The sequence below is a fragment of the Magnolia sinica genome, chromosome 2 (genome assembly GCF_029962835.1).
Source record: "Magnolia sinica isolate HGM2019 chromosome 2, MsV1, whole genome shotgun sequence".
NCBI lineage: Eukaryota > Viridiplantae > Streptophyta > Magnoliopsida > Magnoliales > Magnoliaceae > Magnolia > Magnolia sinica.
The window spans coordinates 19,908,239-19,932,383 of record NC_080574.1 but is presented as its reverse complement, the minus strand read 5'-3'; the positions used below and the strand labels follow the sequence as shown (position 1 = coordinate 19,932,383).

Below are 24,145 nucleotides of genomic sequence, written 5' to 3'. Positions count from 1 at the left end.
TAGGGCTATCAAGAACATACATGCAGCACATGCACATGGTCATCTTGACAGTTCATCTGAGGATCCCACCTGTAAACTAGATGTAGGATCTAATCACCCAAGAGGTTGACTTTAAAGTTGGGCGATTGCTCATTTGTTTTAAACCATCTGTCATTCGCCAACCATTCCCAAGCCACTGATTAGGCAATCAGGATTGTGTATGATTGCGAAATTCATATTGTAGTTTGTCATAGAGGGACCATCAGAGAACTGGTCCTGATTGTCATAAACATCTGACACAAACACGGCTTTGTACTTGAATAGATTATGACGTGCACTAAGAACATCATATGGTTTCTCTTCTTAAATACAAGGAAATGAATGCTGACCATTCAAGGTACCATTCAACATCTCAGGATCTAAGAGAATATTTTGCACCAGATGGGCCAAGGATTAAAAACCCAGGTGACACTGACTGTCCCTCCTTACTACACATGACATGAGTGAATGATGAAGCAGATGATGTATTTGGTGTGGGCCATCTGATGGAATGGCCAAACCCATATATCTCTGCAATAGGAAATATCTTATTGTCAATGGAGAAATTAGTGAGGAAGGTAAACATTTTCCTCAGCAGTGGATGGAGAAATCTTCTATAGCTTTTATAATTTCCTTTTCATGATTCTTCCAACATTTACAAGTACTGGAGACACGAACTAGGAAAGGTGGCATCCCAAATCAAATGTTCAAGGGACCAAAATGAACAACTTGGAAGAACGAAAGAAACTCATCATACTATAAAAACTTCCACCATAATTTTTTAGTTAATAACATGATACATTAGCATTGATGAATGCTTATGACATGATGGTGATACAAAATCAATAGAGAAATGGAAAAAAGAAGAAAAAAGAACAAATGGCTATATATTTACTTTTAATTGATATATGACTGTGGAGTATGGAAAGATTAAAAAATCATTTTGATAATACACATTTACTGAAATTCTAGGAAAGGGTGATGAAGTGTTGCAAAGAACAAACCAGGCTCGGAGGCCAATGCTTCATTTCTCTTACATACGAGATGTCTGTATAGTGAGGATCAAGCAAAGTTGCAATTGTGAACTGGTTTTCAGCTAGCAATGGAGCATGCTTGTCTGTATACAAGGCTGCGGCTAGAGCTGCATGAACTTCTGTGGAGAGCCCAACAGAAGAAAAATCCAATGAGAACATTTTAAAAGAGAGGTTTGCTAGCCCAACATGCAATTACATGCAGTAAGTGTGCCAACCTAGCCTGCGCGTGGGTCACCTGAGCCCTTTGTGAGGTGGGACAATGACCCGGAGCAAAAATAGGCCGGTCAATGGATTGGGCAGGCCACCATGTATGGGAATAATGAACAGATAAGGAGAAAACATGCCAACAGTCCACATTCAATGCGTGGCCAGACTGATTATGGGATGGAGCCGCCTTATATACACTGAACAGATGTCCCGTGTACAGTCCAAGTCGGCATGTGTGCTGCATGTAGATTGTAGAGGGTGAGTCTGGGGCTAGCAAACCTCTTGACAAGATGATCATTTATGTTAATTTAAGGAACACCTCTAATACCAATGGTACCTGGATATCCCTTTAGAGATATGGAAACATCCTCCATCTCTGCAATGGCTTCTTCTCTATCACCAACCTCGTACAAGGCCAATGCCCTCCCAACTCTTGCATAGTCCGAAAATGCAAATTCTTTATAATCATTGACCACCTGAAAGGATGAGAACTAATGAGATGCCATAAAAAAGGCTGGCTTGTGGACACAACCTAACAAACGAGGCACAACAGCATACATACATATACATATGTACAAACATACATATGCGCGCGTGTTAATTACTCGTGTGAGCTTGACATTTCAGCATTTGATGTTGCAGGTTTGCCTGGAGCTTTCAAGCTATGCAAGCAACAAGCATGAAAATGGCCAAATCATGCCGCATGCAGCAGTTTGATGATCATTTTATTTTCTGTCTAGCAAGCAAAAAACCTGCATGCTTCATCAGTCATCACTGGGCTTGGACCAGTGATAAACGTCATTGAAGCCGCTCCATATGCTCATCACTCGTGCTCCCATAAATCAGAAGGCCACTACTCCTAGCTTAAACCTTCTCCAAATCAAGATGAAGCAACATTCTTCTGAACTCTTTAAGTCATTATACAGTATACACGCCAAACACTTTTAGCTACAACTACATGTACTCCGGGGGAAGCTCATGGTTATAAATCATCTGAAACTGAGTCAAATCAGTATCAGTGGAGAATGAACACATCATTAGGCAAGTCAAACTGTGAGACCAGACGAGTTGGGGCAAGTTGTCCCGGTTTAAGTAATGGGAGAGCCAGCGCTCTTTCAGTGGAACCATGTTGGCAAGCAACTTTCTAGTAGCCCCCTTTAGCCTTCTAGTATGGCGTGCGAACCCACATCCATGCCCGCCCATCCAAACCATGCACAGGTGCACTCACACGCGCACGCACCCACACCACACACCTGCGCGTGCACGCATACACACAACCTTCTAGCAGCACCCCCAGGCCTGGAAAAACAACAATACATGTCTATAATGATTCTATTAAATGAATCAAAGAGCATGCTATACCTTCGTAGCATATCATTTTCTTCCTCATAAATCACACATCCAGCCATATTCACACCAAGCCCAAGGTTTTAAATATTGGTCTCAAAGTGTGACTCATTTGGAGAGCAAAACTAGTACGATTCACCCACAGAAGTTCTGCGTCGATCCAGTATCTAATTGCGACTCTCCCTAACTGGTTCCTCTACTCGGTCTGATTTTGTAGTGAACCAACCAGTGAGTATTTCTTTCACCACTGATTCCGAATTGTCTCAGCCAACTTGACTCAGTATCGAATAATATTTGAAACCATGCAATAAGCATCTCAATTTGTCTGAACTAAGCTGAAAGAGATCCAAGTTTAGTATCATACATCGAAGGATCAACATTTTGGTCAAATGATTAGAGTTGACTATTCTATAGCTGGTGAAAAATGCACTTTACATTGGGAGCAGACTGTAATGGAGAGGTTCAAGTAAGTCTTAGGTTTCATACATGTCCAAACACGATACACTTGTATATAGATAGTACCATATGGCCATGGGATGGATACACTAACCTTATGATTTTTTAATTTTCAGTGAAAACTAAGGCGACATTTATTCATAGAAAAACAAGAAATGTCGTGTGGATTGAATGGGTCCTTACTCATGCCTCGGTGGTAGACTCACAAGAGTTTCAACACAAGGTCATGGGTTCGAGTGCCCATTGTGGTGTCAGTGCGTGGGTCTATGTGGAGTGTGAGTACGTATGGTTTTTTTTTTGTCATGTGGATTGAATAACAAACTCAAATTGTACATGGATTAGTCTGCCAAATGGAAATTTGTGGATTTTGACAAAACTGAGGGAACAACACAAAAATTCTGAAAAGTTTCAGTCATGTTCGGGGAATAAGGAGCTGTTTGTTAGCCGCAAAAGTTGAGTCCTAAGACCTGTCCATGGTTTGTCTACTACTCGGTCACAGAATCTTAAAAGAAAAATCCAAACAAGTTGTAGAATTTTTATTCTTTTTTATCCATCATAAAGCTTTGTTTTTCCTCAAAAAAAAAAAAAAAAAAGAGACCATCTTGTCCTCATTATAGTACACAGTAGACCATTCTCTTTTGGTACACATGTGAAACATGAGCTAATATGTCACAAGGGTCATCTTTCATCTTCAAGGGCAACAAGTATGTCACATTCAACATTTTGTGAACTTCATGCATCATGCTTGCCACATGGGCCACATTGTACTGGCTGATGCATGTGACGTGTGCCACCATACATTATCAAGCACCCTAATCATTCCACAAATTCCCCGTGCATCTATGAACAACCTGCATATACCACATATTCCACCATATATTTTCAAGCACCACACATATGCCACATGTTCCGAGTTTTCAATGTGCAAATGCGCCACATATACCAAATACTAATATACTCCAAGTGCTTGACAAACAGCATGAGAATAATTAGTCTAGGACAAGATGACCAGCCAGGGCGAGCCTCACTAGATAGGTTGTCCATGACTAAACTTTTGCAGCTACCAAACTGGCCCTTAATAAGAAATCGAAGGTGAACAAGGCAATTCAACAAAACCCATGAATTGGGTACTAAGAACAGAATCATGTGAATCAAATAAAGAATCGAAATTATGCCCCGAAAGACCGATCTTAGAGAATTTTGCGAATTTCGACAGAAAGGAAGATGTGGACAAGAAGCAAGAAATGGGTACCTGAGTGAAGTACTCCAGGGCTAAGCTGAAGTCACCCTGGGCCTGAAATTCCCTGCCTTTATCGAGTAATCCGACGGCTATGGAGATGCGGCGGGAGAGTGCCAGACTGGCATCCTTCTCGGAAGGGCTGACAGGGTCGAAGTTGGGAAGGGGAGCGGAGGAAATGGGAGTGGGGTTGGGGAAGAGAAGGAGAGTGGTGGAGATTGGTAGAGAGAAGAGAATACTTCTCCTCGTTGTTGGTTGGATTGCAGAGGGCTTTTGTAGGCTGCTACCGCTTTTTTTTCCCGTCGAAGAATCCTCTGCAAGCTGCGGAAGCCGCTTGCGGGCCGAGATTTCTTCGAAATTAGAGGTTTTTTTAAAAAATTTGTGATGAGGAAGAGAGATTTGCGGTCGAAAACCTCGGAGAAATCGGTGGGAAGGAAGGAATTTTTAAAATTTTCAAAATGGGAGAGGGATTTGAGGTTTTTTTCCCAATTTGGGGATCGGGAGGGCCGCGGGGTGAATAGGATTGCGTACCGGGTTACTCTGTACGCTTTTATCGTACTGAGCACACTCAGTTGGGCCCACCAAGAATGCATCTAGTCCATCCATGCGGTCCATCCGTTTTTCTATATTATTTTAGGGGTTGAGACAAAAACTTAAGGGTACCAAAAGATCAAGTGGACCACACCATTGAAAACAGTTTGAAGAATGACATCCACCGTTAAAAATTTTCTAGGGCCCACGGTGATGTTTATTTCTCATCCAACCTGTTCATAAGATCACACGGACATGGATGAAGGGAAAAAACAAATAGAAGTTTGATCCAAAACTTCTGTGGCCCCCAAGATGTTTTCAACGGTAAATGTTCAATTCTTACTGTTTCCTATGGTGTGGTCCACTTGAGGTTTCGATAAATTTAATTTTTAGGCTCAAGACCTAAAATTATCTGTTAAAATAGATGGACGGAGTGGATAAATTACATAAATCATGGTGGACCCACAGGTGGGCTTTGACGATGCAAGCGGTTGCTTCACTTTCACCGTTGGAATCTCACCACCCACCACGGCTTGGACTTTGGTGCAGGCAGGTGCTATATAGGCTCCACCATGATGCATCTGTTGTATCCACGCTGTTCATTAATTTTTAAATATTATTTTATAGCTTTCCTCAAAAAATGAGGTAGATCTAAGTCTCAGGTGGACCACACCACGGGAAAACAGTAGTGATTGGATATACACCATTTAAATCCTCCTAAGGCCCACTGTATTGTTTAGTTGACATCCAATCTGTTAATTAGCTCATGAAGACTCAGATGAAGGGAAAAAACAAAGATCAGGTTGTTCCAAAATCTTTATGGTCCCCAAAAAGTTTTTAATGGTCAAAGTTCATTCAACACTGTTTCTTTTAATGTGGTCCAATTGAGAATGGGATATACATCCTTTTTTTTTTCTTACCATAAAATAATTTATAAAAATAGATGGATGGCATGGATGAAATACATACCTCATGGTGGGGCCCACAGAGCATGGCAAGGGAAAAGTGGGCCCAACTTAGAACGTATTGTTGAAATCAGGAGGGAAGCTGATTTCTGGATTGGCTACAGATAAAAGCTGTAGCCAAAGACGCCCAGAAGCACAGCTCAAAATGCAGCCTGAGTGGTGATACCCGTTTCAACACGGAGGCGGATTGACCGTACTGAGTAAACTCTGTTAGGTCCACCGTGATTTATATATTTTATCCATTCCTTCCATTCATATTACCATATAATTTTATGATTTAAGCCAAAAAATGAAGCATATCAAAAGCTCAAATGGACCACACCACCGAAACAATGTGAATTGAATATCTACCATTGTAAATTTCTTGAGGGCCACTGAAGTTTTGGATTAAGCTTATATTTGTGTTTTCCCTTAATCCATGTTTTTTTTAATGTTATAAACAGGTTGGATGATAAATAAACATCACTCTGGGGCCTAGCAAGGTTTCAACGGTGGAAATCATTATTCCCACTGTTTCCTTTTCTATGGTCCACTTTGAGCTTTGTATGTGCTTCAAATTTGGTTCGAAGGGCGAGAGCATCTAGGGCGAGAGCCCAGAGCCCAGATCATTATTCCCACTGTTTCATTTTCCTTCCATTCATGGATCTCGTCCACCATCTAGGGCGAGAGCATCAGAGATATATGTTCGAGCGTCGTTCGAAGAAGAAAGCCGGACGCGCCGCGGCTGATGCTCTCACACGCAACTTGTCATCTATGGACATAAGTTCGATCAGGGGAGCTCCACCTCCGTCCCACCTTATGCTCATGGGAGATATCACGGGTATGGCCATGACAACTCTAACATTCACCACGCTCTTCTACCCATGGGTATAGGCCGGAAGATAGTTCTTCGAGTCATGACCCTTTGACAGGAGGATTCGGGGTACCCGTATGACTGACAGTAATACTATCAAGGAGTCTGGGTTGGACTTGATCTGTTCCCTCGGCACCCGCTCAGGAAATACCGTCGATGTATGTCACGCAATTCCCACGTCTGGGCGTCTCGTACAGTTTGGGGAGGATGACTATCGAGGTACATAAGAGAGTTCCTCAATTGGTATGAGCAGAGGATGACTTGGGAACAATACTGCCAATATGTTGGGCAGCAGTATTACTCTCAACCGCCACAGATCCTGACAATGATTTCTAGCCACCTCTTCAATCTATGTTGTGATGAAACATGTCCATAAATGTTTATTTTTTTCAATTCATTTACTTTTGCATTTATTAATTGTTGTAAGCTTGCATTTGTATTATATAAACTAATTTTAGTTACTGTTTGAGTGATTTCTTACGACAACGCATACTTTTTTGGCCCCCATTAAATGGAAACTTCTAATTTAAAGCATTCTTTTTGCAAAATTTTCATTCCTTAATATATAAATATGTGTATTTAGGCATGTCCTGAAGTTTCAAAGAAAAATCCAAACAAGTTGTAGAATTTTTATTCTTTTTTATCCATCATAAAGCTTTGTTTTTCCTCAAAAAAAAAAAAAAAAAAGAGACCATCTTGTCCTCATTATAGTACACAGTAGACCATTCTCTTTTGGTACACATGTGAAACATGAGCTAATATGTCACAAGGGTCATCTTTCATCTTCAAGGGCAACAAGTATGTCATATTCAACATTTTGTGAACTTCATGCATCATGCTTGCCACATGGGCCACATTGTACTGGCTGATGCATGTGACGTGTGCCACCATACATTATCAAGCACCCTAATCATTCCACAAATTCCCCGTGCATCTATGAACAACCTGCATGCACCACATATTCCACCATATATTTTCAAGCACCACACATATGCCACATGTTCCGAGTTTTCAATGTGCAAATGCGCCACATATACCAAATACTAATATACTCCAAGTGCTTGACAAACAGCATGAGAATAATTAGTCTAGGACAAGATGACCAGCCAGGGCGAGCCTCACTAGATAGGTTGTCCATGACTAAACTTTTGCAGCTACCAAACTGGCCCTTAATAAGAAATCGAAGGTGAACAAGGCAATTCAACAAAACCCATGAATTGGGTACTAAGAACAGAATCATGTGAATCAAATAAAGAATCAAAATTATGCCCCGAAAGACCGATCTTAGAGAATTTTGCGAATTTCGACAGAAAGGAAGATGTGGACAAGAAGCAAGAAATGGGTACCTGAGTGAAGTACTCCAGGGCTAAGCTGAAGTCACCCTGGGCCTGAAATTCCCTGCCTTTATCGAGTAATCCGACGGCTATGGAGATGCGGCGGGAGAGTGCCAGACTGGCATCCTTCTCGGAAGGGCTGACAGGGTCGAAGTTGGGAAGGGGAGCGGAGGAAATGGGAGTGGGGTTGGGGAAGAGAAGGAGAGTGGTGGAGATTGGTAGAGAGAAGAGAATACTTCTCCTCGTTGTTGGTTGGATTGCAGAGGGCTTTTGTAGGCTGCTACCGCTTTTGCAGGTTTTGGGTTTTGGGCTCGAGGGAAGAAGATGAAGGAGGGACGGTTTGGCAGCACCCATTTTTTATTTTTTATTTTATTTTGCAATTCAGCGATGATGGCCTCTTCTTCTCTCTCTAACCCGTCTTTTTTTTTTTCCCCCTCACACAATCTCCACTGTATGGACGGCAATCCTTTAATCCTGACCATCTGATCGATGGGGCCTGACCTGACCGCCTCTTGTTTTACTCGAATGCGGATTGCGTGGTGACCCCGACACCACGTTGCAACGTGTTGACAAGACTCCGTGAGACCCACCGTGATGTATGTGTTCTATCCATGCCGTCCATCCACTTTAGAAGCTCATTTTAAGGTATCGACACAAAATTGAAGCACATCCAAAGCTGAAGTGGACCACACCAGACGAAACAGTAAAGATTGAACAACTGCCGTTGAAAACTTCTTATGAACAGGTTGGATGAGAAATAAACATAACTGTGGTCCATTTAAGCTTTGTAAATGCTTCAATTTTGGGAGCGTACCCAAAAATGAGTTCAAAAAGGCGTTGGACGGCTGGGTAAAACACATACATCACGGTGGGCCCCACGTTCGTGAAACCACGTAACTAGGTGGCGTTGGGGTTACCACGCAATCCGCTTCCTTCCGTTGGGGTTCCTGCATGTGTTATGGACTTGGAAGCAGATTTCGTACGTGGTAAACTCTGTTGGCCCACCGTGTTGTATGTTTCTTATCCACGCCGTCCATCCGTTTTTAAAGCTTATTTTACGACATGATCACAAAATCTAAGCATATCAGAAGCTCAAGTGGACCACACCACAGTAAAAAGTGGGAATTAAATAGCTACTGTTGAAAACTTCTTTGGGGCCACAGAAGTTTTGGATCAAGCCGATATTTGTGGATAACAAATAAACATCACTTTTATGCACGGTTGGATGACAAATAAACATCACTGCGGGCCGTAGGAAGGTTTCAACGGTGGAAGTCATTATCTCTACCGTTTCTTGTGGTGTGGTCATTTAAGCTTACGATATAATTCAATTTTGGATTCATGCCTTGATATGATTTTTAAAAACGGATGGACGGCATGGATAAAGATACATACATCATGGTTGGCCTCCACAGGGTTTACTCAGCAGCACGCTATAGCGCACTGAGTACGGAATCCGCTCTGTCGATTTGGGGAGAAGAAGGATGGTTGGTTATTGGAGAAAGAAATGCAGCAGTGCTCTCCGAGAAGCATAAGTTACCGTGCGCTTAGTTGCATTGGTTCATCTGGACAGTCCATTTAATTGATCTAAACTGTCCATTTAACTCCAGACATATTTCATCAGCGAGTCGGGATCCTCTGTTATCAGGTCAACAGAGAATTCCTGTTACCCTAATGGTTTGGCATGCCATGGACGGGAGAGTTACAATTGCCTAATAAAAAATTATTCTTTCAAATCGCAGGCATTTCACGGTGGCTCCCTAAAAAATAGACGGATGAAATTGTTGATTGAACCTATTTTTGTTTGGAAATATATTGACATTTGTTGATGTAAACATCCAGTCATCTCTGCTGGACAGCAGTGTACCTATAAAACCAACTGACAACGGGGGCATTGATTGTAGTCATAAACCCTTATATGCATATGTTAGAATAAACACATTAGGGGTTTAATTAAATTGGGGCTTATTTATAACCTTTTGGAAATTATGGCTCGTGTTCAAGAATCAATTACCTCGTCCATCAGAGCTGAGTTGGATAATAACTGACAACGGGGGCATTGATTGTAGTCATAAACCCTTATATGCATATGTTAGAATAAACACATTAGGGGTTTAATTAAATTGGGGCTTATTTATAACCTTTCCGGACTTCTTCCATGTAGGGCTGTACATGAGCCAAGCTACCTCAAAAAGCTCGCTTGGCCCAGCTCGATCGAGCTTAGCTTGACTCGGCTTGAGTCGGGTCCTGCCCAGCTCTAATCCAAACACAATCATCTTACACCCCAAGCAGATGAATTTAACTAAAACTTGGTAGAAATTTTGTTGGATTGGACACTCTTTAATTATATATATATATATATTTGGTTGGATTCGACTTGGTTGGTTGGCGCCGCCGCCTATATGATATTAACTCGCCGCGCTCGAGCTCCACAGTCTCTCTCTCTCTCTCTCTCTCTCTCTCTCTCTCTCTCTCTCTCTCTCTATATATATATATATATATATATATATATATATATATTAATTAAATATTTGATTTGGAAGTTGGGTTGGGTCAGTTGGCTGGGTTAAATCAAGTGTGGGTTGGGTCGGTTTGCTGAGTTGAGTCAGGTGCAAGTTGGGTGTTGGGTTGGGTCGGATTGGGAGCAGTATCGACTTGATTTGAGGTAAGCTTGCCTCAACTCCATCCACTAGCTCGCCTCAAACTTGACTTGAAAGGTTCGAAAAACAAGCCAAGCTCCAATGGTAAGCTCAAGCTCGAGCTTGAACTCGAGGAAAGCATGGACGAGTCAAGCCAATCTTAGCCCACCTCGATTCGACTGGGCTCGATGTACAGCTCTACTTCGATATATGATAATGAGTCTGCTGTGTAGATAAGAATCACACAAGTAATCTTTTCCTGTGTATATGACGCTTATCTCGGCGTGATCCTCGGCAAAGATCTCGGGGAGGTAATCCATTTTGTATACGGAGAGGACATCTCCTAGTAGTTAGCATTCGAGGAGGTTGTGGTTGATAACTGAAGCTGACTTCTAAGTCGTTTTAGTTGGGTCCTGTAGACCAAGCTTCGTCGATGATCAAGATCAGGGTCGAGTTACGTGATTAAGTCGGTGTTCATAGTTGTCCCTTGGTCGTGACGGTGAAATGTCGACTTGACAATCAATGCCACAACTCATAGCTAGTGCCTGAATTAGTCGCAAAGGTTGTGCTCGGCATATGGGGCCAAGCTCTTTCCCAATCTCTCAACAGAGTTGTTTGCCTTGGATTCCAGTTGCCTGGTCAGCCCAGTTTTTACCCATAACAATGTTCATGTTCAAGAATATTGATAAACACTAATATTTGTTAGATCAGCTTTATCTTCGGGTATGGGTGATAGCCCAAGAATGTGCGCTAAAACGTGGATTACCGACAAGTTGAGTGGCTAGACCACCATGATGTATGTGTTGTATCCACACCGTCTATCCATTTGGAGCGACCATTTTAGGGCATGAGCCAATGAATGAGTCAGATCCAAAGCTTGAATGGACACCCCCCACAGAATGAAGATTGAACACCTACCATTAAAAACTTTATCGATTGACCGGAACCACCTATTAAGTTGAGCTTTTTTTTTTTCCAAGACAAGGATGGGATGGTTGCAATGGTTGCAAATTCCTAACAAAAGTAATTCTTTAGAATCATAAGCAATCCATGACAGTCCCTAGCAAATAGATTAATCAAATTGTTGATTGGACCTACTTCTGTATAAATGATCTTGACCGCCCATTTTTAAGACCAATGATCAAATAGTTAAATTTGTTAAATCAGTGTGGTGTGTTCACGGTAGCCCATGAAATATGTGTTCGAACTACTAAACAGTCTATAGATCAATGGATTGTACTGTCTAGGTTCCCAAAACAACTAGGAGCTCTATAACTTGTTTCTCATATAAGTACAGTGAACATCTTGAAAATGTATCTTTTGCACCAGGTCGGAAGACAGAACCACACATGCCAAGGGTCAACTGGGGTTGGGCCGACCTGAACTCAAAACTCCAGGTCAGTTAGGTCAAGGTTAGGTTGGGCTTGGACTAAAAATCCTCAACCCAACATAGGTTGGTTGGCTTTGGATTGTTGGCCAGTATATATATATATATATATATATATATATATATATATATATATATATATATATATATATATATATATATATATATATATATATATATATGAGTTATGACTAACATATATAACATAAATGCAAAAATCATGGTCTATGGTAAATAGGGTTCATGATTGAAATCCTCGGGTAATTTACCCTATGCTATATAGGGCTCGCAATTAAATCAATCTACGCATGGAAAATAGGGTTCATAGTCGGGGTTCATAATCCGGGCAGTCCCCTATAGGAGCCATCCATGCTCTGGCCTCTTATGTTATGCTTGCCATGACAACAAAGTTGCATTAAGGGATGACTTTTTACCATCACCATCTTTAGATGAATTTCAAATATATATATATATATATATATATATATATATATATATATATATATATATATATATATATATATATATATATATATATATATATATATTGTGTGTGTGTGTGTGTGTGTGTGTGGCTTACTCTAAAAACCAAAGGTTAGGATCACCAATGAATCACGATCATGGGACAATAGTATTCACGGCAGCAATGTTGGTGTACAAGTAGGTCTCATAGTCACCCAATCAAATGGTTGATTTTCTGATCTCCATGGTAGATAGGGTGCCAAATGGTCTCCTAAGCAATAAGATTCAACCATCTAATTCAAAGGTTATCCTCAGTTTTGGGTCCATTTGGTACCTTGTATTTGAAATGTATTGGAATCTGAATCCCAGTCACTATGGAATCGAAGTGTTATGGAATCCTCAATTTTGTTCAGCAGCCTGTACTTGAAATCATGTGGAATCCAAAAATTATGTACATTTGGCATCCCAAATTTAGAATGCATTGAATTTAGTTTTTCATAAAAACCTGAATTTGGTTACCTTGAATATCCAAAAATAGCATGCATATGTAACACTTTAAACATTCATTGCAACAAGCCCATTGAAATATATGCTTTTCCTAATTAGGAGGTAATTCCGAGACTCAGTAGGGCCACAGAAGTGGGCCCGCAACGCAAAACCTTACATGTTAAAGATGATGAAAGCTATCCATTCTCTTGTATAAATCTACGGTCCAAACCCATGCACCGTACAAAGTACATTGTTTTCAACAACATTTGAATTAGAAAATAAATAATTATCACAACCATTCCTTCCAATTGCAACGAAAAGAAGAACCAAAAAAAAAAAGAGCCTTCAAATTCATGCAAGATCCAAGAAATAACAATAACCTATCAACTAAAAAAAAAAAAAAAGGAAATTAAAAAACAATGCACAACTAGTTTTTCTTCAACTGTTGTTCACAAATGGTCTAAAAAAACAAAGAAAAACAAGTCCCCAAATCCATTCAAGATCCAAGAAATAAAAGAAACCCATCAACCAAAAACAGAGCTGACCCATTTCAATCCAAGAAAAAGCCACTCTCCAAGCAACGCATCATTGAAAAAAAGAAGAAGAAGCAAAATAAACACAGGAAGCAGAAAGTGATTTCTTTTAGGAAAAGAATGGCAGAAAATGGTAAAATACATGGGAGTCAGTGGAGATTCATTGAGAAGCGGTTTGGAAGCAGGAGGATGGTGCAACTGAGGTGCTGTTAGGACACACAGCAATGGCGAGCAGGAGGATGGCACAACTGAGGTGCTGTTAGGATGCATATCCAAGGCAAGTGGCAGAATGCCACTGACGCACAGCAATGGCAAGCTCTGGAACAGCGTGGCAGCAGCAGAAGAGGCCACTGGAGAGAGAAAGAGAGCTGAGATTTCGAAACGACGCTTTCAGGAGGATTCAGAGGTATCCAAATCCATTTCCCCCCAAATCCCCCTATTTACGAGGTGCTGAATGTCCTCGTATTTTATAATCTCTCTTTGCCTGAAGGTGCATTACGGAGTTTCTTTTATATATATATATATATATATATATATATATATATATATATAAAATCTATTTCTTTTGTTTTATTTGTTTACAGGTGGTGATTGCAGACTTTATTTTACTATAATTATTTCAATAGTTACATGTGTTATTTAATAGTGAGCCGTATGATTTTATGTGGTAGTTTACTAGTTTCAGGTGTTAAACGAACCCACCCGAATTGAATTAGGCTTGAGTATTCAATACTTTGGGTTAGGCTTGGTTTGGGTCTAGTATTGTATTGGGCCACAGGCCAACTACCGTTGGGTTAGCATGGTTGGACGATGCATCAAATTATGCATCAGACTGTTTTGGCACAGTGGCATATAACTGGCCCAGGTAACAGAATATGTTTATAAACTGAGTTTTGATGTAGGAACTCGTGTATTGATTAATAGCCTGATTATCTACCATTATACGGTGAAAAATTGCCAACATTTTGAGAGTAACAAAATTTTGGATTACCTAGTTGCAACTGAACAATAGCCTATCTTGGGAATAACTGGCACAAATATTTAAATAGTGCTGTAAAGTTATTACCCGAAAAGTGTTGTATTTCCTGGGATTGAGTCTTTCCTCGGGCATTCAGCAGGCGATGGCCTGGTACCCTACTAAAATAAAAATAAAAGGAATGGTGATTGGACATGAGATTACAAATGCTTCATTGGAGTTGACATCCACAATAATATGGATGGTGGTTTATGGAAATATATCACCAAAAACCTGAACAAAACTTCAAATTGGAATCTAATAGGTAGGGACATTTTTTGTGAATGAAATGACAGTCTGACACGAACTAGGTAGGGATTTTTTAATGAGTAAATATCACAATGCAGAGCACCCATTGTTCACCAAGAGTCAGCAAACACTCACCTCCCACATAAAAATGATGGGTGGGAATCTTAACATACATTCTTTTGAATTTTGAAATGCTGCTGCGATTACAGCCATCCATCTTTGAATGGCAAAAGATAATAGAATAGGCATACAACTCTTGGTGAACCCAATGCACCTTGAAAAACACACCCTTAGATCGGAGGAGATTTTGCAACTGAAAGGATGAAAATCAATGTAGGACTAAATGGTGCAGATATTATTACAAAAGAGATGCAAAAATTCCACTGAAGGGTGGTGGGGTTTCAGGAATATACTTTACCAAGGGTAGCAAACTTGCAATCAAATGAAATATCTTGAGTCTTACTTTACAGATTCACATCGAACATAGAAAAAGAAGAAATCCATCACTACCACCAACACCATCATTACACCCACTGCATCTGTCAAGGAGATTTTGCAAATGTGTGAAAAACAAAGTGTACCTATAATCATCATTTGTCAACAACAGCCACTAGTAGAAGCATCAGTAGGCGGTGGTTTCTGTTTGAAAATGTTCCTCCTGACACCTGTTGATCCGTCCGCCAAGAGACTAGGTGTATCCAATATCTGCACCACCATTCATGGCATATTATCCTTCACAACCTTCCATGTTATTGAAAAAATAAGCCAGAAAAAAGTTTAAATCCACAGGCTAAGTACCCAAAAATTAAGGTTATTGGAACTTTATCAGGGACTTGGGCTGCAATGGACAAAGTTGTTGCCTGGTACATGGTATGGTAATGACGATGTGGTACGCTACTTCCTCCAATAGGTGGTATGCTGGGGAAGGATCATGTGGATTGCTCCAGTACACACACTGTAAAATATAATTTCTTATATACGAACCGAGCGCTTTGTTAAGCCCACACGCTTGTTGCATTAAAGCTTGTGTAGACGACACACATGTGCCAGCACAGCACATGGGTGTCGAATCCATCCATCAGGCTGGTCCGAACTTCCACACATTTTCCCAAAAAATAAATCTGGTCAACTTCTTCGAGTTTTTCAGAGCCATATATTTGTTTTGCAAACAGTTGCCCACCTGACCAGTGGATCATCCTGGTTCTTGGGCTAGGGCATAAATACAATGGTTCCTTCCAGATGGATGGATTGGATCTCAGACCTATCATGTACCATGCGTACATGATGCGCTTAGCATAGCTCTACAGATTCATATTGCAATTTATATATGAAATGATGAATGCTATTATTATAGACCCTGCATACATAGTGTTATATTGTATGCAGCCTATTGCAAAATCAAAGTATAAAAACCTAAATACTAATTATAAATTCCCAGTAAAACTTAATCAACAATAAGCATATAGGACCATCCTTTTGCATCAGTAAAAATAGAAATCTGGAGCAAAAGACCCATAGTCTGGATTGCACGATACAGAATGGAAAATGTAGGGGGTTTGGTGATTTAATTATGCACTGGAAGTAGCCCTCAAAGCTACATTTCTAGAGGAAACTTTCTGAGGCCACCTATAGCTGAAAAAGCAGCTTTACGATGAGGAAATGGATTCTGCAGTTACTAGGCTCTCTATTTCCTGCTGAACGGCCTGAAATAACAGACTCCACTCATTTCTACTATGAGTTGAAACAAGTGGGCTATCTGTTTTATGCGGTTTTTCTGACGGAAATCGATCCGTCAGACCACTCTTTGAAGATACTAAATCCCATAGTAGCAGGAGCAGATGTTTCTTTTAATCGGTTTTATTGGGCGGCAGAGACTTCCATCACAAATGCCAAGGACAACTTTTTCCATGTCCACATGATTATCCAGAAATAAAATAAAAATAAATGTTGACAGAGCGTGCACCTTTAAAACAAGCTCTTCAAAACACTGCTGTACATTAATTCGAGTTTTTGCACTACATTCAAGGAAAAGGCATCCATACTCCCGAGCAAAATCAATTCCCTCTTTCTTTGTGACAACCCTTCCACTTTCCTGCAAAATTAAACATCAAGATGCATATCTTGTATTTAAACTGTGGAAATCTTTATGATATATAATTCAAGAGAATAAGGCTGTGATTGGAAGTGCACTTAAACCACATTTACAGCATAGAAGTTCTGAGGCCACCCTGCGTTGAAAAGGCCCCACATCTTGAAATGCAAGGCAACTGCTTTCCTTGTTAAGTCGCTATCTGTTTCCATCAAACTGACCCGAAATTGTTATTCCACTTGTTTCATGCAGGAGATGAAACGAGCAGGCTATCAATTTTGGATGAAAATCAATTCTGCTGAAGCACAATTGAAAGGTACCCCAAAAGCAGCCCGAGGTAGTAATATACATGAGATAGAAATGTTTGAACTGTTATCTATTTGGCACCGACCAGCCAATTTAAGTCCTCTGAGAATGGAGGTATAGTTGTTGTAAACCTTTGTAGGAATTACCTTATCAACTTTGTTTCCAACAAGCATCTTGATGCAATCTTGATTAGTTGAGTAGAGATCGATTTCCTTAGCCCATATATCCGCAAGATTTGTAAATGTGTCTCGTCTTGTTACATCATAAACTGGAAACATTGCAAATAAAGTTACAATAGCTTTATGCAAAATTTCCACATTATAGAAAACTAAAACCTAGAATTAACAGTAAGTATCACTACAAAGAGCAACAGAATGAGACATCCAGTCCTTTTTTTCCACCCTCCCTCCCTCCATGGCTATATGTGTGGGAAGGCCAAATGTGCTCGAGCACAAGAAATCAAGAGCAGCCCCCTGCTTTAACTATCATCATCAGCATCATCAAAGCCTTATCCCAAGTAATGGGGGTCAGCTACATGATCCCTGTTATGCCATTCCACTCTGTCATGGGCCAAATCCTCATTTAATCCATAGTTCCACAAATCTTTTCTTATTACCTCCACCCATGTCCTTTTGGGCCTTCCCCTTACCATTTTAGAGCCTTCAACTTGAACCAACTCACTCCTAACCAATGCAGTTTAATGCATGACGAATGGCTCCTCTTTTTAATGGCATGATGAATGACTCCTTCCTAAATAACCATGAGAAAACCTTAAAAAAAAAAAACCCAATAATATTGCACAAACGAAGTTTTTGCTAGATGATTTGTGAACATCTCCTATTTCCACATGCAAGCCTAACCAATTTCTGGTTGCTCTACTGATAGTCCTCAAAGTCTATGAAAGAGAGATCTGCAATAAGTGACTGAAAAGCAAGTACTATTTCCTATGTGTGGGAAAAGATGCAATGTGCTGCTCTTGGAATGTAGCAGTAGCGGCCGTTGAAGAAGCCACTGAATTCTGCTGGCTGCAATTGAATGGCCATGATAACATGGCCTGCTTTCCTAAGCCATTTAAAGGTCAGCAATGCAGGTCCATTAAAAATAGATAAGGACAACCCTTTTGCACTCCAAACTCTTGAGTCCAGATTCCAGGTTCCTGCTCCCGCTATGCCTTGAATTCCAAGGTATTAAACTAGTGCTCAGCAGTCCTAAGCACAATATTGGATCACAGAATAGAGGGATTGGATAGGGAAAAATATTTAGGAATGAGATTGCTGTGGATAGGAAAAAATATTTAGGAATGGGATTGCTTTGATAGGTTTGATATAGCCATGTGATTCACACATGATATCACTAAGGCTACACATATGATATCAATAAGGCTGCGCACATGAAATCTTGGCATGGGGAATGTAGGACCAAAAGGAAATGGCATGAATACAGAAACACACAGCACTCTCCATGTGAATGGAAGAAAATAGAAAATCAGAAAAAGCATACCCATTATAACACCTTGTGCTCCTCTATAATATGAGCTTGTTAATGTTCTGAACCTCTCCTGTCCAGCTGCAAGATGAGCAAGACATCCATAGTTAAGAGCATATTTACACAAGCAACATCTATATTTAGAAGTGTTGAGATTTTCAATTAAAAGTTCTTTATTGAGACCAATTTAAGACGATCACAACATCTTATCCAACATCACACCCAGATAAGGTAATTGTGCCAGATCGAGGAACCTCATTCACTTGGTAAGAAAGGAGAAGAAAAACTGACAAAAAGTTCTACAGGACCAGAACAAATTTTAACAATAACAAGAAAAAACCCAACGATATGAGAACACATGTAAAAAAGTCCTATAACACTGTTATTAAAGGTGATAAACAAGCTCATAGGCTGCTTTAGCTTTTACAGGTCCTGTATGATCAACAAGTAAAGAAAGTCAGGAGAGAGAGAGAGAGAGCATGGTGATTAAATTCACTAATACACAGCCTCTTCTGACAAAAAGAACAGTTCTAATATTCACAAATATTAGAAAACCACAGACAGACACATCTTGGATTGTCTTTTTCTAGGTTTCTAGCCTCCGATCTGCTATCTCAGCGGATCATCTTTGTTTCTGTTTTCTGTTCTTCTTTTAATAATATCGTCATCTTTCCAAAAAAAAAGACACATCTTGGATTGTCTATAATGACAGATGTTTGTCTACTACCATGATCTTATGGAAAAACAGCATCATGCTGAAAAAAGTAAATGAACACAAGAAACAGCACCAATGGGAATATTCTTGTATATTATAATATAACTATAACTATATAGAATTTTTATTGAAAATTCGAGTGATTTATATTATCATTCTATTAATTCTTATTCTATTTTCTATTATTATTAGATTAGAAATTTTATTATTAGAAATTTCTATTTCTTTGATTTCGATTTTTTTTTTCTTTAAATGCAAAATATTACGTTTGAAATAGTTATATATAACTAAATCCATATTAGTTATAGCAGATTCTATTGATTCTATTAGATTAGAGCGGATTGGTCCTAAGGATAAGATAAGAATGCAATTCAGATCATAATGAGACATTCCTAGAGGACAAACAGTCTTAACACTAAAATATTAGAACATGGTGCAAAAGTGAATGCATCTTCAGCGGTTCCAAGTAAGTATGCTACCCAAAATTTATCTTAATAACTGTTTTCAAAGGGGAGAACTCATTCTCCAGAAATTAGCAGCATGTGGAGTTTCCAAATATGTTTCTTGGTGAAAAGGGACTTGCATGTATGCTTAAAAGTCAATACTTAGGCGTAGCCCTTCAATCGGAAGCAGCAAGTTAAGCCTGGGAAGAGACATAGAGAAAGGAAATCTGTGCACAAAATGAAAATTAATCCTCATTCTGATCCCTCACAGCACTGCCAAAATATAGGAGACTGAGGTTCCAAATCAACCAATAGGTTTGCATGCAATCTTATTCTCACCAATCAACATTGTGAGGTTTTATCTTTCTGACGTGGAAAGGCCATGTGACAAACTTGCCTCAAATAGACCACACCTTAAATTGTAATGCACTGAGATATGTAGCCAAAAAAAAGGTTCCTAATGTGCAGTATAGAAGCACCACGACTTGTTGTGCTAGTATAAGTATAGGCATGTGTACAGCTATATGATAGATATTAGGTATCTGATCTCTACAACATACAATGCGAGTAGCGAAGGACAATTTTATCCACAATTATTTTTCCAAAAGCACCTAACTTTGAATATTTAAATGATATGAGAAGGTATTTGAATTAATGATAAGGGCATTTGACGGTGTAGCTGCTTGGCAAAACATGGTTAAGATTCTCCCGACGAAAAGTCCATGGATGGCTGAAAGTTAACCCACTCAATCTCCCTCCCTCCCTCCCTCCCTCTGCGCATCGTGTGCCCAGATGTACAGTAGATTATGGATTATCAGTTAAGATTTAGTCATTTTATATATATCTGTGTGCACGTGTGATACCCTCAATACAATAGCAGACAAGATTTATACAACGTAAATTATCTTGGTAAAGAACCCTCATCCGAGCTACATTCTTTCTTCTTCTTCTTCACCTCCAATTGAATTCTGAATCAGCAGCCCAAATATCAGCCCACATTCACATGTTATCAAAGCCAATTAATAATTAAGAAATAGGTTCTATTTTTCCTTTTTGATAATTAAGAAGGGGTATATTGCTTATTCTTTATCCGCCAAAGGCAAGTAATTGTTTTCTTAACATAAAATTTATGAACAACTGTATGTTATATGGAAACACATTTTTAACCCCAGTTGTTTCCCTTCATCATCTTCCAAGTCTTTCATGGTATTAGAGCAACATCGATTCCTTGATTAGCGACCCCCTTTTTTTTTTGTTGAGTTCTACCAAATCAGGCAAAATTTGAAAGACCTGTCACCCTTTATTTTGGCATTGAATGGCTCTGATATTCAAAGGCAATGCCTGAGCAGAAGTTTGTAAAGATTGCTTTTCAAGTTCTAAGATCCATGTTTATCTTTGCCTTTTCAAGTTTAAAGATCTATGTTTCTTTAAGAACCCATGGAGAAGAGTAGCATTTTTTGCCGAAAGTGTGTACTCGCTTTCCATGTTTTTTCTTTTCTTTTCTTTTCTGAAATGTTTGTACTCACTTTACTTGTTTCCAACTGCAGCCCACTAATAGTTATCTATTGATACCTCATCGAATTAGAACTCTATAGGTTGGGAAGCAAAGGTGACATAGAGGATACCCGAACAAACTAATGTGGCCTTAGGGCCAAAACCCAAGCTCCACTGCTACCTATGGGCAAGAGAACAAGGAAAAGAATCAAAATCGAGTTGTAATTTGTGACATTATCTATTCCTTGTTTTATGAATTATCGATTTGATGAAAAAAGAACAATAAGGCTTATGGAGTGGAAAAAGATGAGCTTAAAAGATATGCAACAAGAAATCAAGAGAGGGAAATAGGATGATGATAACTAAAAAGGAGAAATTTGTTTCATGATCCTTAATGTTGACTATTTATTTCAGAAGTAAAAAAGAAAAAAAGCCAAAAACTGCAGTTACCTGTGTCCCAAATTGCAAGCTTCAATTTCTTTCCCCCAATGGTAACCAATTTTACCTTAAAGTCCACGCCTTAAAAAGAAACGAATGGAAATTAGCACAACAAAGAAACAAGAAAATGCAACTATAAACTTGAATAAACAAATATATTAAATGTCCAGTTTTCCCGTAGCAGACGTAATCCGGTAGAATTTTAGACACGGGAAATATTGCTGAATTTTGGTAATCATATACTCGTCATTGGACTGGAATAAAAATTACTTTGATGCAGTTGCAAGAGAGCTTAGTTGGGAAAATGAAATGAGTTCAGCACTATCAACATTTTAGATGGTTTACAGTGTAAGAATACAAACTGCACAGCACAAGTGCTGATGCAAAGAGGGAATAAAAGATCCTCCACATGAGGATATGCATAGTATACTTGGGTTTTCAGTTTATACAAGTGAGCCTCATTGTTCAGTGATCTTGACAATTGGTCTGATGCAACCTGCCATGATGGACAGCAGCACAGAAAATCTCCCAGATTGAAAGATCCAATTCCCAATGTCCAGCCTTTTCCTGTTCCATGGACCGCTGCTGTATTTTTCCCTTAACTGTCTATTTGTTGGCAATAAATTGAAAGGTATGTTTTTCCTATCCAAAAGATTTTTGGGGCATGGGAATTAACAGACAATGGTCTGAATCGTCAACTGAGGCACGGCCTGGACAAACCCAAAGCCTGAGTAAGCTATCCATATCCTTGGGTTGAGGATCTTATAATTCCTCAATAGCAGATTAACCTTTCTTTCATGCAACATCATGTACATTTCCAATACCAACTTAATATGAGCTGTTTCTGCCACTCTTCATAATAAAGAAAAAGATGAAGTAACCATTCCTGAACAATTAAATCCATTTTAACACATTCCAATCATAGAATCAAATACACTCAATGCAAGCTGTACAAGTTCACACAAAAATGATGGCTATGAAGAACATCCATTACTGTAGATCAACCTGTTTTTTTTTCCCACACTTATATCAGAATCTACAAAGAACAAAATTGAAATTGAAATAAAAACACCCTAGGGCTGGGTTTGGATGCACATCAGGAACTGAATTCCAAGCACTCGGTTTAAACAGGAAGATATGACACGAATTGTATGGCATTCCTAGTATCGATTACAGGGTAATATAGTTATTTTCCATTTTATTATTAGACAAGAGAAAATTTTTGTTACTTTGGCAGCATGTGATGGATGATACAAAGGCACTTAAAAATCAAAACTTTGGGATGATATGGAAATACTTAAAAATTACTTACAAATTGCATTCACATACAAATAAGTCAAATTAAACTGTCCAAATTATGTTTCCCAATTTCAATGCATCATATACCAAACATCAAACTTATTTGATTATTATCCGACTGTTAGATAGGTGGACATTTATTGCACAGTTAAAATGAAAAATAAAAATCCCATGGTCCTACTTCAACAAACAAGCGCTCAATAATCAGAGATCATGATTGTTCAACCAATCTGATTTTAGGTTTGTGACATTGCAACAGAGAGTTCCGCGATTCAGTCGTTTTAATTAGAGTTAGCAATTCAAGCGTCCCTACACTGCTTGAGTAACATATGACTCCGAAATTGCAATTCAATCTGATCGGGCGTCCAAACGCACCCCACCCGCAGCATACAAATCCAGACAACTCATCGAAACTCGAGCAAAATCAAAACATATGGCATTGTCATAGATATTTCATATAAGGAAGCGAACAAGTACCGATGGTGGGAGAGAGATCTTCAAAGGTATCGGAGGTGAAACTCAAGAGGAGGCTGCTCTTTCCAACCCCAGAGTCTCCGATCAGCAACAACTTGAATAGATAATCGAATTCCGGAGCCTGGCTCGTCATAGACGAATCCATCGAATTCGACCTCTCCAAACCCTAAAAAAATGAAATTTCAATTCCACAAACACGCCCAATCCACGTTCATATTACAGAAAAATAAAAGAAAATTAAATAATAAGAAGAAGGGATCGATCGAGGGACAAACACCGAAACTGTATGTATATCCCTTGAAAAGATTGGAGTGAGTGTGAAACAAAGAGATCTGATGCTTGCTATCTGCAATGCGATGGCGAATCGTTAAATATCATATATGGGTTTTCGTAAAGAGATGGACTTTTTGAAGAACGGTGAAAGAGAGGCGAAAGTCGTTTTCCTATTTGCGGAAGAGAGAATGTTTGATACTCTGGGAGAGTGCGATGGTTGATACGCAGCCTCTCAAAAAATTGCGCACTTGAAGTAAAGGTAACTTAAATTAAACCGTCCAAATCTTGTATGTCATTTTAAATTTCATTTTGACAGTGAATTGCATTTTTTTATTCCATAAATGGCAGATTCATAGACTTTAGCGAGTGGTTT

At 39.3% G+C, this 24,145-nt stretch overlaps 2 protein-coding genes across 2 annotated transcripts; both read right to left on the bottom strand.

Annotated features, from left to right (window-relative positions):
* Positions 1 to 772: 772 nt before the first annotated feature.
* On the bottom strand, positions 773 to 8,336 carry LOC131224211 (uncharacterized). The gene is made up of 4 exons (XM_058219750.1): positions 7,995 to 8,336; positions 4,315 to 4,620; positions 1,597 to 1,735; positions 773 to 1,171 (listed from the first exon to the last, which is right to left on the bottom strand). The coding sequence occupies exons 1-4, from the start codon at positions 8,334 to 8,336 to the stop codon at positions 987 to 989; spliced, it is 972 nt and encodes a 323-aa protein (XP_058075733.1). The 3' UTR covers positions 773 to 986.
* Positions 8,337 to 15,090: 6,754 nt separating this feature from the next.
* Positions 15,091 to 23,927, bottom strand: LOC131236549 (ras-related protein RABC1-like). The gene is made up of 7 exons (XM_058233806.1): positions 23,775 to 23,927; positions 23,503 to 23,665; positions 21,739 to 21,807; positions 18,652 to 18,717; positions 17,298 to 17,419; positions 16,720 to 16,848; positions 15,091 to 15,461 (listed from the first exon to the last, which is right to left on the bottom strand). Exons 2-7 carry the CDS (start codon positions 23,642 to 23,644, stop codon positions 15,354 to 15,356), a joined length of 636 nt encoding a protein of 211 aa, XP_058089789.1. The 5' UTR covers positions 23,645 to 23,665; positions 23,775 to 23,927; the 3' UTR covers positions 15,091 to 15,353.
* Between the last annotated feature and the right edge of the window lie 218 nt (positions 23,928 to 24,145).